At 33.6% G+C, this 15,011-nt stretch overlaps 2 protein-coding genes across 2 annotated transcripts; both read left to right on the top strand.

Moving 5' to 3' along the window:
• The first annotated feature begins 1,272 nt into the window (after positions 1 to 1,272).
• Positions 1,273 to 5,332, top strand: LOC128161281 (cytochrome P450 2D9-like). Its single transcript, XM_052824539.1, has 6 exons — positions 1,273 to 1,950; positions 2,336 to 2,545; positions 3,098 to 3,227; positions 3,543 to 3,808; positions 4,606 to 4,733; positions 4,969 to 5,332. Exons 1-6 carry the CDS (start codon positions 1,399 to 1,401, stop codon positions 5,174 to 5,176), a joined length of 1,494 nt encoding a protein of 497 aa, XP_052680499.1. The 5' UTR covers positions 1,273 to 1,398; the 3' UTR covers positions 5,177 to 5,332.
• Positions 5,333 to 9,666: 4,334 nt separating this feature from the next.
• Positions 9,667 to 14,991, top strand: LOC128161282 (steroid 17-alpha-hydroxylase/17,20 lyase-like). Its single transcript, XM_052824540.1, has 7 exons — positions 9,667 to 10,325; positions 11,867 to 12,419; positions 12,557 to 12,766; positions 13,241 to 13,370; positions 13,457 to 13,722; positions 14,153 to 14,280; positions 14,415 to 14,991. The coding sequence occupies exons 2-7, from the start codon at positions 11,868 to 11,870 to the stop codon at positions 14,620 to 14,622; spliced, it is 1,494 nt and encodes a 497-aa protein (XP_052680500.1). The 5' UTR covers positions 9,667 to 10,325; position 11,867; the 3' UTR covers positions 14,623 to 14,991.
• The last annotated feature ends 20 nt before the right edge of the window (positions 14,992 to 15,011 follow it).

Here is a 15,011-nt window from a genome sequence, read left to right as displayed (position 1 = left end):
TATTAACTTCTTTCTTTAAAGTAGATCCAGTGTTTTGAGATGTCATACTTTTTAGTAGAACTTTGAATTCTTTAAAATGTGTGCAAGATCGTTTAATATATTTTATGTGAATAGAATCACATGGAAGTAACTAGAATTACTGTTAAGTTCAAGATATTTTCGCAGCTTGATTTTATTCTAAATTTCCAATTTTTTATACATTTTATCTAGGCTAAAGGGAAATAACTCTTTTTCTGACTTTTCTCTCAGTTGTATGTCTAAATGCTATAGTTTTTCTTATCCCAACAATTAATTTTAAAATATGTTTGTAGATTTAGTTTTCTGATAAAGTTGACAATAAAATTAAACAAGATAAACAAATTTCTGCCTACAAAATTTTTACTTTTAACAAAAGTAATGATGCTTAAATATATGCTTTAGTTTACGTTTATCTGACATCTCAAAAAGTCTGATGACATGTATATTTTTTCTTACAATTGATGAAATTTAAGTCTATTAAGTTGAAATCAGTCCGGTTTTCCAACTTTCATCAGAGAATTTTACGAGTACGGAGTTACCTTAACTAATTAATAAACTGATTATGAAAAGTTAGTAAAATTCACTAAATTACTGTTAATGTACAGCATATGTTAGCTAAAAGAAGCAGCCAAATCGTCTCCTGTGAGACTTTGAGTCTGACATCGTCATGACTATTTCGTGCAGTTTGGGATTTTACTAAGGTCGCCTTAGGTTCAGACCAATCGATAAACAGGGCGTGTCAATTTCAGTCCTGTCACTTTCAGCCGCTGTAGATTTTGACCAATCGATAAATAGGGCGTGTAGATTTCACTCTGGTTGTTTCGACAGAGTTATGAATTAGTTAAAAGTTTCCGTAAGAAATAGACGAAATTATGCTTGGTAGATGTAAATATAAGATCTGTAAAGACAAAAGCAGAGAAACTCGTATAGTTAGTATTCGAACTATATGTAGTACTTGCATGTATTTAAAATTTGTTTTGATGCTGGGTGGTCAACAACAGTACCATCAAACTTGCCTTAAAATTTTAAAATCGATGTTTTTGACAATAAATTATCATATAGTAAAGAATGAATTAAAACATTTCCAATTTATAATTTGAATGTTTTCTATATATTTTTACAGAGCTATTCATATAAAGAGGGTAAATATGGTCAAAAATGCTCACGACCATCCAGCGCTCTTGACTGCCATACATGTATGTCATGTGCCACAGTCTTCAACAAACATGTTTTGTTACTTTTAAAAACTAAATCCTTTCTCTTTTATTCCAGAAGAAAATCATGAGCCTTTGAAAAAAAAAATCTGATCAAAAACAAAGACCTCGTGTGAAATTTTGACAAAAAACATCCTACGTCTATTTTTCTGGAGTGAATTTCAAAATGTTGTTGTATATTTTAGGCGTGATTCTTTTAATTGTTTGTATCAAAATAACAATAAAAAGTTATTTCGGTGAAAAGCATGGTCCCCCTGGACCCAAGGGATATCCCTTTTTTGGCGTGATCTTTGAAGTAGATATCTCAAAGCTACATGAGAAACTGTATGAATGGACACAACAGTATGGGGATGTTTTCCAGTTCCAAATGCTCGGCAAGAAATTTATCTGTATAAACTCAGTAGATGTTTTGAGGGAAACTTTTTTCAAAGAACCTTGTGCCACAATTAGTGCTGCTCGACCACCGACCTTTGTTGGGAAGTATGTGATTCGAAACTATACCGATGTCATATTTTCATCACCTAGCCCGTCGTGGACAAAACGCAGGAAATTTGTCCACCGCTTGCTCCATACATATGGAGAGGGTATCTCTTCCCTTGAAAACCAAGTGCTACAAAATCTACTCTATTTCAAAGGAAAAGTGAAAGACACTAACTCAGCAAATGTTAATCCATTCGAAATAGTGGATGAGTTCATATTGAGCACAATAGAAACTCTGGTAGGATTTTCGTATACATTGTTTTTCTTCAATTTTTTACAAACTTTAATCTATGATTTTTTTTACTTACAAAGTTTCAGTCTTCATTTTGTATTATGTGAATTCATTAATATTCTAGAACATCAATTTCAATGAATAAGGTAAAAAAAAAATTACAGTTTCAGGGATACGTAAATTGTTATTCAACGAGTATTGATGTAACACAATGGTAAACGCAGGAACAATGATCGTAACCATTCCGACCTATTTCAACTAGATATAGATACATTTATTTGGTTATATAAAGCATAAGCTTTTTAAAGTTGTTTTTGTTACTTTTTAAAGTTTTTTTAAGGAGTTAGAATTAATTCATTTATAATTCGTTATCACATGGATTTCTTGGTAGTTCATCGGTCGAAGGTTTGGCAGAGAAGGACCACTGCAGCCGTTTATGAAGATAGAAGAGGAGTTGGGTAATCGGCTGTCCAGTCCGGGGACGGATGCAGTGTACAGTGCTGCCCCATTCCTCCGGTTTCTCCCGCTACCAATGTCATTGATTTTTCATGAAGTCAAAAGCGTGCATCAAAGAATTTTGGATACTCTGGAAACATTATCGGTACAGTGTATTTGTCTCATCTAAAATCCTTCACTTAAAATTCAAAATAATATGAAACTAAACATTTTCATTTGTTTTTATTTACGTTGCAAGTATTGTTTCAAAAGTATATTTGCAAATTAGAAAAAAAGAAATTGCTTATATTAACCCACAGAAGAGCAAAAATGTCCATTGAAAAATGAACATAAACGTAAATATAAGAAATGGACAGCAATGATAAAAAGTTATGATATGAACTTGGTTGGTGAATGATTAAATCTTCTCAGGCCCATTTTGAGCTTCAAAAATTTCATTACGTTACTAAATAGATTTTATTTGAGTTATCCGAAAAAACTTCTAGTAAGATATTACAACATATTTATCTTTTACTTCATTTTAAAATTGAAGGCAATGTAAGCTCTACGATTATTTCTCCGGATAGGTTTACAATGTAGAGTTCTTCTCATATCAAAGATATGATTGGTTAAAAAGTACAGTTGCTATTTAAAAATGAAATATTTTTCTGATAATAAATCCATAACTTTATGATAAGTATTTCATTCATGACTACAGAAAGAGGATTGCGAAGAAAAAGGAATCTATCATACGCTTAAAGAAGCGACGGAGGAAAAAGACGAAAATGGGGAACCGTGTATAAATGAGGATAACATATATGGAATACTTTTTAATCTTGCTGGAGCTGGTGTGTTGCTCTTCTTTATACCTCTATAAATTTACATGTATTTTTGTAGTGATCATATTCAAACGATTTTCTCGGCATATGTCCTAAAAATATGTACAAATTTGCTTCAGGTATGTATACATGGAAATACACCGATCAGTTCATAACAAGCATTGGGTTTTAATTGGAGTGTGTTTATTTATGAACGTCTACATGTTACTATACACTCATCAGTGCTCCAATATTAACTATCTCAGCAAATTAAAAGCGCAGAAACATTGTAAAAGTGCATCAAATATAAATGTTACTGATCAATAAGCATATTTTTACTTTAAGGATATTTAACAACACGGGGAACTCTATTATCCGTAATTCAGATCCTTGCAAAAAAACCGGGGCTTCAAAAATTATTGCAAAAAGAAGTAGACGAAGTCATTGGACGGGACCGGAATCCAAGACTCTCAGACCGGAGTAAGTGTCCACTGTTGGAAGCCGTCGTCATGGAAACACTGCGTTATATCTCCCATGTTCCTGTATTTGTACTTCACTCCACTTCACAATCCACAACAATCGGTGGATACAATGTGGAGAAGGACACAGTGGTAGGTTATTGCAAAGATATTGAAAATACTGAAGTTGATAAAATGAATATAGGTAATCGGTTAATTGTGCAAAAATATGTGCATTCAAGTTAGTCTTAAATAAACAGTCTGAACGGATACTGCATTCTTCACATCCAAAAGAAAGTCTGTACACATTTAAATTGTGTGGAACAATATTTAACAGGCTTTCTCATCTAACTTCTTCTTTTGAAAAAGAATATAAAGTTTAGTCTTGTAAAGTTCCGATCTATCCAAATACATCATAGCAAAATATTGATTTTGATAAGACGTTTGCCTATAAAAACACTTAACTGTTTATTGCAGTTTTCAGTCGGTGGCTTATAATTTTAATTTCCAGTATGTTAGGCGTAACAATGCATAGTATTTATGTACCTTTATCTCTGCGAAGATGAATGTAATGAAACGGTCACTGAGAGGACAGAACAAGGCTTTGGATAAACTCTGAACGTTGGCTTGGGACGTCTGGTGGTTGTCTTAAGGGGTTGTGGGTGGTGGTGGCTGCCATAATAGACAATATTGATCCCCTTTAAAAGAAGAGCTTGATATAAAGATAATGGAAAATGAAAAAAAAATTATCTTAAAATATAAGAAATTTTTCTTTAGCAAATAATAGTTTACAGCTTCAGAAATCACACATAAAAAGTTCAGCTAAATCTGATGGTTTTTATATTAAATTATATTTTGACCCCTCAGCCTCCTTAAACAAATATAAATGAATCAAACTACTTTAAAAACGTTTTGGATAAAAACTTTTTGAATTGGTATTATATTGACAGATTGTTCCCAACAGTTGGACCATGCATCACAGTGAAAAACACTGGGACGAGCCGTTCAGATTTAAACCAGAACGTTTCTTGGATAGAGATGGAATGCTCCTTCCCGCGACAAACCCAGTGAGGAAAAGGTACGTCAAGTATAACAAGTGACCGTAACCGTTTAATGAATGCTTCCAAAACAGAGTTAAAAAATTATTTTTATTTCCGCTCTCTGAAAAACATCTTAAATTCATTAAGAACTATTGCTTCCTTTCTAAGAAGTGAAAAAAACCTCTGGGTTTTTATTTTTACATTATTTTCTAAATGTTCTTTTAAAAAAAAATTCCGATGTATAGCATAATTGACCACAAAATATTGTTTTAGATTTGCAGCGTTCGGATTAGGGAAAAGAGGTTGTTTGGGCGAAGTTTTTGCAAAGTCTCGAATTTTTCTGTTCTTATCATCGCTGATGCAAATGGCGACTATTGATGAACCGGAAGGAAAACCTTTACTTGATCTTGATCCCAGAAAAATGGTTCCCGGAATAGTCTTACAGCCACAAGAATACGAAGTTCGATTTCTATTGCGATGATTCCTGCAATTACTGTGATGAATAAACAAATTAAAATATTCTTATAGATATATATGATGACAGAGAGAGAGAGAGAGAGAGAGAGAGAGAGAGAGAGAGAGAGGCATATGTTCACTATCCAAAATGAAGTAAATGTGTATTAACAGATCAAAGTGACCAATGTCTTGTATTTCTTGGTTTTTCAAATACATATATCCACATCGTCTCCGCAAATTCTACTCCAGTTTACGTCTCGCACATTTGCGATATAATTACAGCAGAGAAGTCCGGATCGTTAGGTACCGAAGATTTTTAAAACTTGCAAACCTTGATTTCAGTATGTTTTTGTTTGGTGTTTCTATAAAAAAAAATTCCATGTTAGAAAAAACTGTAATATTTTTGCATTTTTTCATATTTGTGTTCAGTGTAAAGAGTCGATGTGAATGATTTATGAATATGGGTTTTCCTCTCACGCTTTTAAAAACGGTTATAGCACCACCCGTTGAAATGGAAAACAAATGTTGAAATCTTCGGATGTGAATGACAAAGAATGCGTATTAACGTTTACTTACATTATAATTAGCTTTTTAGCAATCGTTACGATATAATTGATTCATTTTGAAACCATTGTTGAAGTGCTGACAATAAAAAAGTGCTAAAATCACAGTAATGTATACTTTTGAATAGTTGTGTCTTTCACAAATGTTTTTCAAAATATTAATAAAAATTGTACTTTTGCATCGGTTAACCATAGAATGATTTGTGTGAATTTTATATTGTCTAAATAAGCAGCCTTGATTACCATTTACATAATTGTATGCAAAGGAGTGAAATGTAATATCAGGAATGAACGTGTGTGATGATAGAAATGTGTATTGTGGGTAAAAGGAATACTTTATTATTCTTTAAGGCCGGATCTGACCTAGTTGAATATCCACACGGACGGCAATTAAGCATATTAGGGAGAAGGCCACACCCCCAACTGATAAGACTACAGAGTAAAGCTATAAATAGATACCTGCATAGCACAGACACGTGTTGAAATAAAAGACAGCATCACATGGTTTTACTATTTATTTTCCCGCTTTGAGTATACTTGTTTTATATAGCGCATCCATATATTATTTCTAAAGTTAAATGTTTTCTTTTTATAGTTTTTTTTGCCCTTTAAGCGTCTATGGGCTTTCGGATCAGCCTTGAATGATACTGAAGTATGTTTTCTATTCACATTTTCATTCCAATGCAGAGTTCCAAGGAAAGCACGCACTTCATACTGTTCACTTCCAAATGCTATTCTTTTGTCTTGATAGACATTCAAAGTGTTATTAAAACTTTCCACAAAGTATGTATCTCTCCCTAAATTGAAATGATCTGGATATTTATAAATTGTGGAATTTACAATAACACTTTTGAGTAATTTAATTGCAACAGGATTTTCAAGCACAACTTTTGATGGTTCATAATTTGGATCTTGTTTACATCTTGAGCTAGGGTGGCATCGCTTGTGGTCATTTTGGTAATGGTCAACAATGTTGTCCAACAAAGTTCTCAAAGTAGTAGAATTGCCCTCACAATGCTTGGCTGCCCAGTAAAAATGTGTCGCAATAGGTTCCACTTTATCGACAAGTTCTTCGGACCAGGTTTTTCCTTCCTTGTATCTTGGTCCACTTGAAATATTAGTCAAGGCCTTTTCGATACTTTTGATGCCATGCCATAGATCATTTTGATTACATGTAAAGCCATGTTCCCGTTCTCTTACATATTTATTAATGGCCATGTTCCTGTCGTGGGTATGCACAATCACAGAAATGTCCCTGTTGTCAAAATCTTCATAAATTTTTCGTGTTCCAATTGTCTCATGCCTTTGAGAAACATGATCCTCTGCCTTTGTTACATGAGCACAATTAAGAACTTTATGTGATCGCTCCCCAATTGCAACGACACTGGTGTCTTGAGCATTTTTTCGCCATCCATGCCGTGCATCAGTAATTATGTCTATTCCATCCAAGTTTTCATATAATCCAACTTCTTCAAGAATGGCAGTGTTGCACGAATCTTCATATTCTTCTTGTACAATTGGTTTATACATTTTAAAAAATGCGTCCCTTTTTTCAACGGAGAGAACACCAAGTCCTGCTGCATTACAGAATCTTGAATAATGAGAAGGTAACATTCCACTGCATAGAAATGCATGGTTAATTCTTTCATTAACAAGATACTTCCCATTTGGTAGGTATGGAGATGATGCCCAAATGTAGGAATGTTTTCCTCTATTGCCCCGGGTACAAACTAATTTCAATGAACTCACATGACTTCTCTTTGTGACTTTTTTAACTTCAAGAGTCCCTTTACAGTACTTCCCGTGGGATGCTGAAACATCGATCAGTTTTCTTACAGCTTGCAATGATGTCACAAAAAAATCCTGCTTTACTTGACTCTTATTTACTTTAGTGTAAGTTGCAGGTGATTTAAAATCATCATCATTCGTTTTTAGAGATTGTCTCCAGGTATCCAGCAATGATTCCATGATGTCCGTGTTATTAACTGGTCTCCCTAACTTGCTGACCAAAACTTCCCTCACATTTTGAAGATTTTGCATAATTTCCTGCTTTTTTCCCTCGGTAATCGGCATCTCAAACTTGAAATTACCTGGCCGTTTTCTCTTAGTTTCTGACATTTTCTTGAAGTCTTCTAATATCTTTACAATGGTTACTTGCTATGTTGTGAAATGTAATATTGCTTGCACTTTTACGTTTCATAATATGGACTGGATCATTTTTTCATGTGGTGTAACAGGATACATATTTTTATTTCCATAGGTATATTTATGAGTCAAATATGATTCAAAGTTTACTCTTTGTGATCAAGTGATTTCGTTATTACAGAGCTAAGTGTATAGACCTTAGGGTTTATATATATATTTTGAATAAAACAATCATCAAAAATCTCAATTTACCCTTTTGTTGAAATAAAATGGAATGGACCAGTTACAATGAATCATGTGAAGTTGAAATATTTTCACAGTGGGGAGGCACTCCCTGCATCCCGCCAAATGTCAATAAATCTATTTATCAGCCCATCTCCCGGGGTGGGCCCTCAGTGGGGATCAAAATATTTGTGGATGCGGGGAAAATATGGTGATAGTTATTATGTTGTAATAGATTTCCATGTAAATATTTAATAACAACTTTGATGGACAGAAAATAAGAATTTAATGCTTATAAAAATGGCCACATACATGATGCCATGGTAGAGAAATCTCCTTTCGTACCCCATGCCCTAAAACTTTCCCTCCAATTCTGGCCATCATTCTTGTAACAAAATGGAGGAAAATGAGGACACAAGTATAATTACTTTGAGGGTGAACTCTGATCAAAGGGAATCAATAATTCAATTCATCAATTTTAATGAATGGGATTTAGAGGAAATGATATGTGAAGAAAATACAACTGGGATTGAGGACATCAGTGCTGACGACTTTGAGAGGACATTCTGTATCCCGCAAAATCAAAACTGTGATGAATGTGAACATTGTTTTTGCAAACCCTGCATAACAGACGGGAGAAACACACAAATGTGGTGGCCTTCTGAACCAGCATTACCTGACAGAAGAAATACCTCGTTCCGAAAGGAAAAGTATAAGTTTTTCTGGACAATGCTTTTCCATAGAGGAGTTTTTCTTGATGAAAGATATAGAGAGAGAAAACTAAATGTTCTTCAATTAGACCCTCGGTTTACCAATGTTGCAAGCCATCGTAGGGACATTTTACCAGAATGTGTTGTCAACTTGGTGCGAGTTTGGTTTCCCAACCCCAAAAATATCCCATACATGGGACACCGTTGGCAGTGACTGTGTTATTTTTGTTTTAATTAAAAACAATATAATTATACACATTGTTTTTATTTAAATCAGAAAATTTTGTTCAAAATTTCTTTTTATTGGAATTTGTTTCTGTGAAAATTACATCTGCACTGGACTCTTATCTGGTCACTGAAAGGTTCGTGTAAACTGTGCTAAGAGCAGTGGTCAGGAGATAACAGCCGGACTCAGCAGGATGCATATTCACGCTTACATGCAGTGTATGTGTTCTTTATTTATCAAATAAATGGATTTATTGGACTTGACTCGTTCTCTCTTTGCTGAGGTAGGATGATTAAGACATAATCTTATTAGCAACCATTTTGAATGCGTCTGTGGAGATTAGAGCTTCCGGTGTAATGTAAACAAACCTCTGCTGTCAATCAAAATGGGAAAATTTGAAAATCAGTGTCACTTCAGAATTTTAATTAATTAATTCTCCCTTATTACATACATTTGAAGAAAATTATATGTATTTTCAAATGCAGAACACAAAACTTAATATACACAACAACTATCTTAAAGTGGTAATTGGTGATATTTGTATAAATTTGAAAAAATATCCCCTGAAGTGAAGAGTGGCAAGAAAATTGAAATTTCCTCCATTTTCCCCGATTGGCTGTTATTTATACCCCAGAACCGGCCTTTACCTTACCATCATGGATCGTTGATAGACTCGGAGATAAGATATATACAAGATACTGTCACATATTCTCTATTTTGAAGTATATGTATATAATTAAAAAGAAGTAGGTACCTATTGACATATTATCCTATATATACTAATGTAAGGTATTCTTAATTGTTGCTTTGCATTGTAGGATTTGCAATGTTTGAATAGGGTGCATGCTAGGACAGTCTTAAAACATACTAGCGTCCAAAAAAACCTGACAGTGTTTAGTTGTTTTCGTTTAATCATCTCTACATATTGCAATCTTGTGTTTTCGCTGCCTATTTCATGCAATATATACAACACTAGTCATATGTTTCTTTTTTTCAAGTAATCTCGGGCGAGCGTTGTGGCCTCTTTTTTTTCAATACAAGTACAAGACAGATAAGATCATTCGGACATTTCTTCCTTTCCCAATAACATGTATATATGCGAAAGCAATGCATTATCGCAACGTGCCTCAGCCTCATGAAATTATAACTCGAACTGCATTCCTTAAAAGTGGAAACAAATAAACGTTTTGTGCATTATCAATATATACCTATTTTTACACGATCCTAGATGAAATATAAACAGCTTTTGGGTCATCGATAAGATCACCGTCAGTATGCATTCAGGACGCTAAATGAAACAGTAGATAAGTATGTCTTATATAATGCACTATATAGGTTCAAAATACATAGCTGAAAAGTTGTTAAACATACTAGTAGTTAATTCACGCATGTGAACGCAACTTATAGTATAGGCCTACATATTGGTGCCCTAATTCTACTTGCATTTTCTCAGACTTAAAATAGCTTAAAGGAATTATAGTAGATATGGCCGCAGAACAACTGATCTTTTTATGTTTTCATGGTAATGATTACATTTATAGAAATATGACTGCAACAGATAGAGGGTTTGTGCAGGAATGAATGCTTTTTTCTGGTTGACGATTTATATACATGTTTAAATCCTACGATAGTATACGGAGGCTCTTTTGTGTTATAAACATATTGTCAATTAAAACAACCACAAAGGAACATAAATACATGTCCTCTGACTGTCTTTTTATTTAATAGAAAAATGGATGGTAAAATGATAACATTTACTCAAAACGTTTTCACTTTTATTAATGCATGATACAAATTAAATGTCTGGCATTGATAAAGTCAAGTGCTGTCACAAAATCCATGTGTAAAAAATATGAAAAGTTCATTTGTAAGAATTATAAGCCAAGTGTGCATTTGAAATGCATTATCTAAACTAAAAAAAGGGTGTTTATAACATCTCTTTTTGTGTTTTAATCAATCAACGATGAGCAAAAGTTTTTAAATGTCACATGGCCATGGCCAAGTTTGATATTTATCTGCGTTTCAAGACAATCATGTTTACAAAGTGTATGATGTTATGTTGACAGTAAATAAAATGTTTTCTTAAAACATTTCGTTATTCGGTTAACTTTTCAGACGGTTCGGGCACGTCTATTTTCATAATTGAGTTCGTCTTTTTGAAGTTTTGATAAATATTCTCACTTACATATTTTAATTGACGCATTGATGTCATAATTCAGAACAACGAAACAGGCCGACTTTGGTAAGAAGACAAAAGCATGGTGTCCTAGGGATGATAAAGAAATTCATACTGTTTAGCCAAATGAAAACAACAGAATAATGTTTCTGCAGCTAGGTAAAAAAAGACGGTTTCTGTTTCTGTTTATGATGAAGATTGTAGTATCGAAGGTCAGCTTGAGCCTCAGTATCTGAAAATGGAAGTGTTTATTAATATGTGCTATGGGGTATGGCAGATTGTGACATAGTTATATCGTAGACTTAGTTGAGAATCGCGCGCAAATTTTTAAGACACATGGACAAAAAATACACCCAGTCCTGGCAATATTTTTTTTTTACATATTTTGTGGGTACACGACTGATTGTATGCAAAGTATAAACACGGTTTATTTGTTGTACAGAGCTGGTATCCAGAGATCATACTTGTAGTTTCCTATGTTTCACAAAAAAGTGGGAAAACTTATATTTAACTCAAGGTCATAATGTAACACAGTGTAATCATTACCTTCGATGATTGTTTTTGAATATAGAAAGAAATAATTATTCACTTTCTAATTTTGTTGTATGTAAAAAGATGGTAGATGAATTACGTTTTATCTCTTTATCTCACTTTATTGATACATTATTTTCAGTATGCTGGAGTACGTGTTGTGCGTGGCGGTTTTAATAGCTTGTATTTTTATCGCACTTCAATCTTACACCGGTGCTAAAGATAGACCCCCTGGACCTAAAGGATATCCCTTTCTTGGTGTGGTCTTTGAGGTTGATCCACCAACACTCTACAAGAAACTATATGAATGGACAAAGCAGTATGGGGATGTTTTTCAGTTTCAAATGCTCGGCAAGACATTTGTTAGTATCAATTCAGTGGAAGTGTTGCGGGAAACATTTCTGCAAGAACCATGTGCCACCATTAGCGCTAGTCGACCGCCTACCTTCTTTGGGAAATACTTTTTTCGAAACTACACGGATCTAATACTCGCATCACCAAGTGCATCTTGGGAAAAACGTAGAAAATTTGTTCATCATCTGCTCCATGTATACGGAGAGGGCAAAGCATCACTTGAAAATCAAGTATTGCAAAATTTGATCTATTTTAAGGAAAACGTGCGTAAAACCATCTCAAATAACGTCAACCCATTCGAATTTGTGGATGATTTTCTTCTAAGTTCAATCGAAGTTCTGGTACGTTTTTTTTTAAGTAATATCCTCACTTTAACAAAAATTATGCAAAGTTAACATTTTTGTAATGATTTTTTATGTCTTAAAACAAATTAATAAAGTATCAAAAATCGAATTCTTGTTACTTTTTTAATAAACAGTACATCGGTAGGAGATTTGGAAAAGAGGGACCACTGCAGTCTTTAATCAAATTAGAGCAGGATATCGGAAATCGGCTAGCCAATCCAGGAACGGATACAGTGTTTAGTGCACTTCCCTTCCTGCGGTTTCTTCCCATTCCTATTTCATTTAGCTTTCATAAAGCCAAAAGCGTACATCAGCAAATTTTGGACACTCTGGAGACATTATCGGTACGACAAATCTGTGTCATTTCAAAGCATTTACAAATACCATTGTACATGTAGGATTTATTATTTCAAAATTGAAGTTTTTTTGCTCTTTGTGATTAAGGTAGTGTTTATTTGTAGATTATTAACGTTGGAGACGTAAAAATTGATAATTTGATTATATGATTGCAATATAACACTGTTCCATAACCAACCTTTAAGATCATTTATCAGATATTTATCATTTAAAATATATCTTACGTGTTATGCATTTTTATGGATAATCCATTTAAATATCAAGGAATTCTTTGAATTTTAGTTTTGACGATCGCTACTTTTTTTCAAACATGATACACTACATATCGAATGATTTCTCTACAAAAAATACAAAAGAATGATTTAAAATACATGTATAAGTTTTTCACTTATAATATAGATTTTGTAAACAAAACAGTTTGGTTAACGAATCCTTTCTTATAAGTTATTTTATGTATACAGAAAGAAGCTTGTGAAGAAAGAGGAATATATCATACATTGAAAGAGGCTTTAAATGAAAAGGATGAAAATGGGGAGATATGGTTAAATGACGATAACTTATATGGAATACTTTATAATATCGCAGGAGCAGGTATTTCTCTCTCTCTCTCTCTCTCTCTCTATCTATCTATCCACACCTCTTCAATGCAGTGGCATTGTAATAATGTTACATTTTAGCATACTTAACAACGAGGGGAACTCTGCTTTCTGTAATCCAACTCCTTGCAAAAAGACCACAACTTCAGAAGTCTCTGCAGAGAGAAGTGGATGAAGTAATTGGACGGGGCAGGGAGCCCAGATTTTCAGACAGGAAGAAGTGTCCACTTATGGAAGCTGTCGTCACGGAAACACTGCGATACATAGCTCATTCTCCAGTATATGTACTTCATTCTACTTCGCAGCCTACAAAAATCGGTGGATACAGTGTGGAGAAAGACACGGTGGTAGGTTGTTGCAAAGATATTGAAAATAATATAGTTGATTAAAAGGATATAAGTAAAGTTGTACAAGAATGACCCCAGATTGATTAACTGAAGTGGGACTATATGATTAAAAAAAATGAAGTACATGTAAAATGAAACACAAGAGAGTACTAAACATCGTATTTCATTATAAAATTGATCTGGTAAATCTCCGTTAGATCGTGAGATATCTATTCGTTAGTTACTGGTAACATGTATGTTTGTTAAAAAGTATGCTTTGGTACATAGATATCTGCTTTTTCAAACGCTTTGAAATTTATGTTTTATCATGACACTCTTTATGATTGTGAGCAGAGGGGCATATCGGGGGATAGAAGATGATGCATTTTTTGTCTGTTTAGTTAATGAAAATAAAACATTTTTTATGTTACGGTTCCTGTTCTATCAACAGATTATTCCAAACAGCTGGACTATGCATCACAGTGAGAAATACTGGGACGATCCGTTCAGCTTTAAGCCTGAACGTTTCTTGGACGAAGATGGACAGCTCCTGCCCGCCACAGACCCAGTCAGGAAAAGGTACATTATTAATTGATATATAATTTCTTTGAAGTGCCTGCATTTACATTTCGGGCAAAGTTTTTTTTATTCGATTGTAAACTGCTAATATCAATTAAGTTATCTACGGATTTGTGAAATGATTTTTTATATAGATTTGCAGCGTTTGGATTAGGAAGAAGAAGTTGCATAGGTGAAGTTTTCGCAAAGTCTCGGATCTTTCTGTTCCTGTCTTCGCTGTTGCAAATGGTGACTATTGCTGAACCAGAAGGAATACCTTTACTTGATCTTGATCCCAGAAACATGGTTCCTGGAATAGTCTTACAGCCACAAGAATACGAAGTTCGATTTTTATTGCGATGACAGCAACATATTTATGTGAAGTAATGAATTTCACGAGATAATATCAAGGTCCAAAAAGTTTTTTGCTTTGTAATCCTTTTATTCTTTTATATTAACTTGTTATTTTTTAATCAGAACAATATATCTTAGAAAAAAAGAGGTTTAAGTGAAGAGATATCATTTATTGTTATACGTTGTAAGGAATTTGACTTGTTCTAAAGATATTGATCTCGTAAACCCTTTGTGTAACACTAGAAAAAGCTGACAAAGAACATTAAACAGTTTGTTCAGTAAAATCAATAGATTACTAAAGGCAATTGTTAATTTTTTGTATGTTTATATTTGTACTTGCATCGTTTTTAGATTAAAAAACAAGTTTAATATAAGAGGTTTAAGTCTTACGATTCTCG

The sequence above is a fragment of the Crassostrea angulata genome, chromosome 8 (genome assembly GCF_025612915.1).
Source record: "Crassostrea angulata isolate pt1a10 chromosome 8, ASM2561291v2, whole genome shotgun sequence".
NCBI lineage: Eukaryota > Metazoa > Mollusca > Bivalvia > Ostreida > Ostreidae > Magallana > Magallana angulata.
The sequence above is the reverse complement of the archived record's forward strand: the minus strand, read 5'-3'. Positions and strand labels throughout refer to the sequence as shown.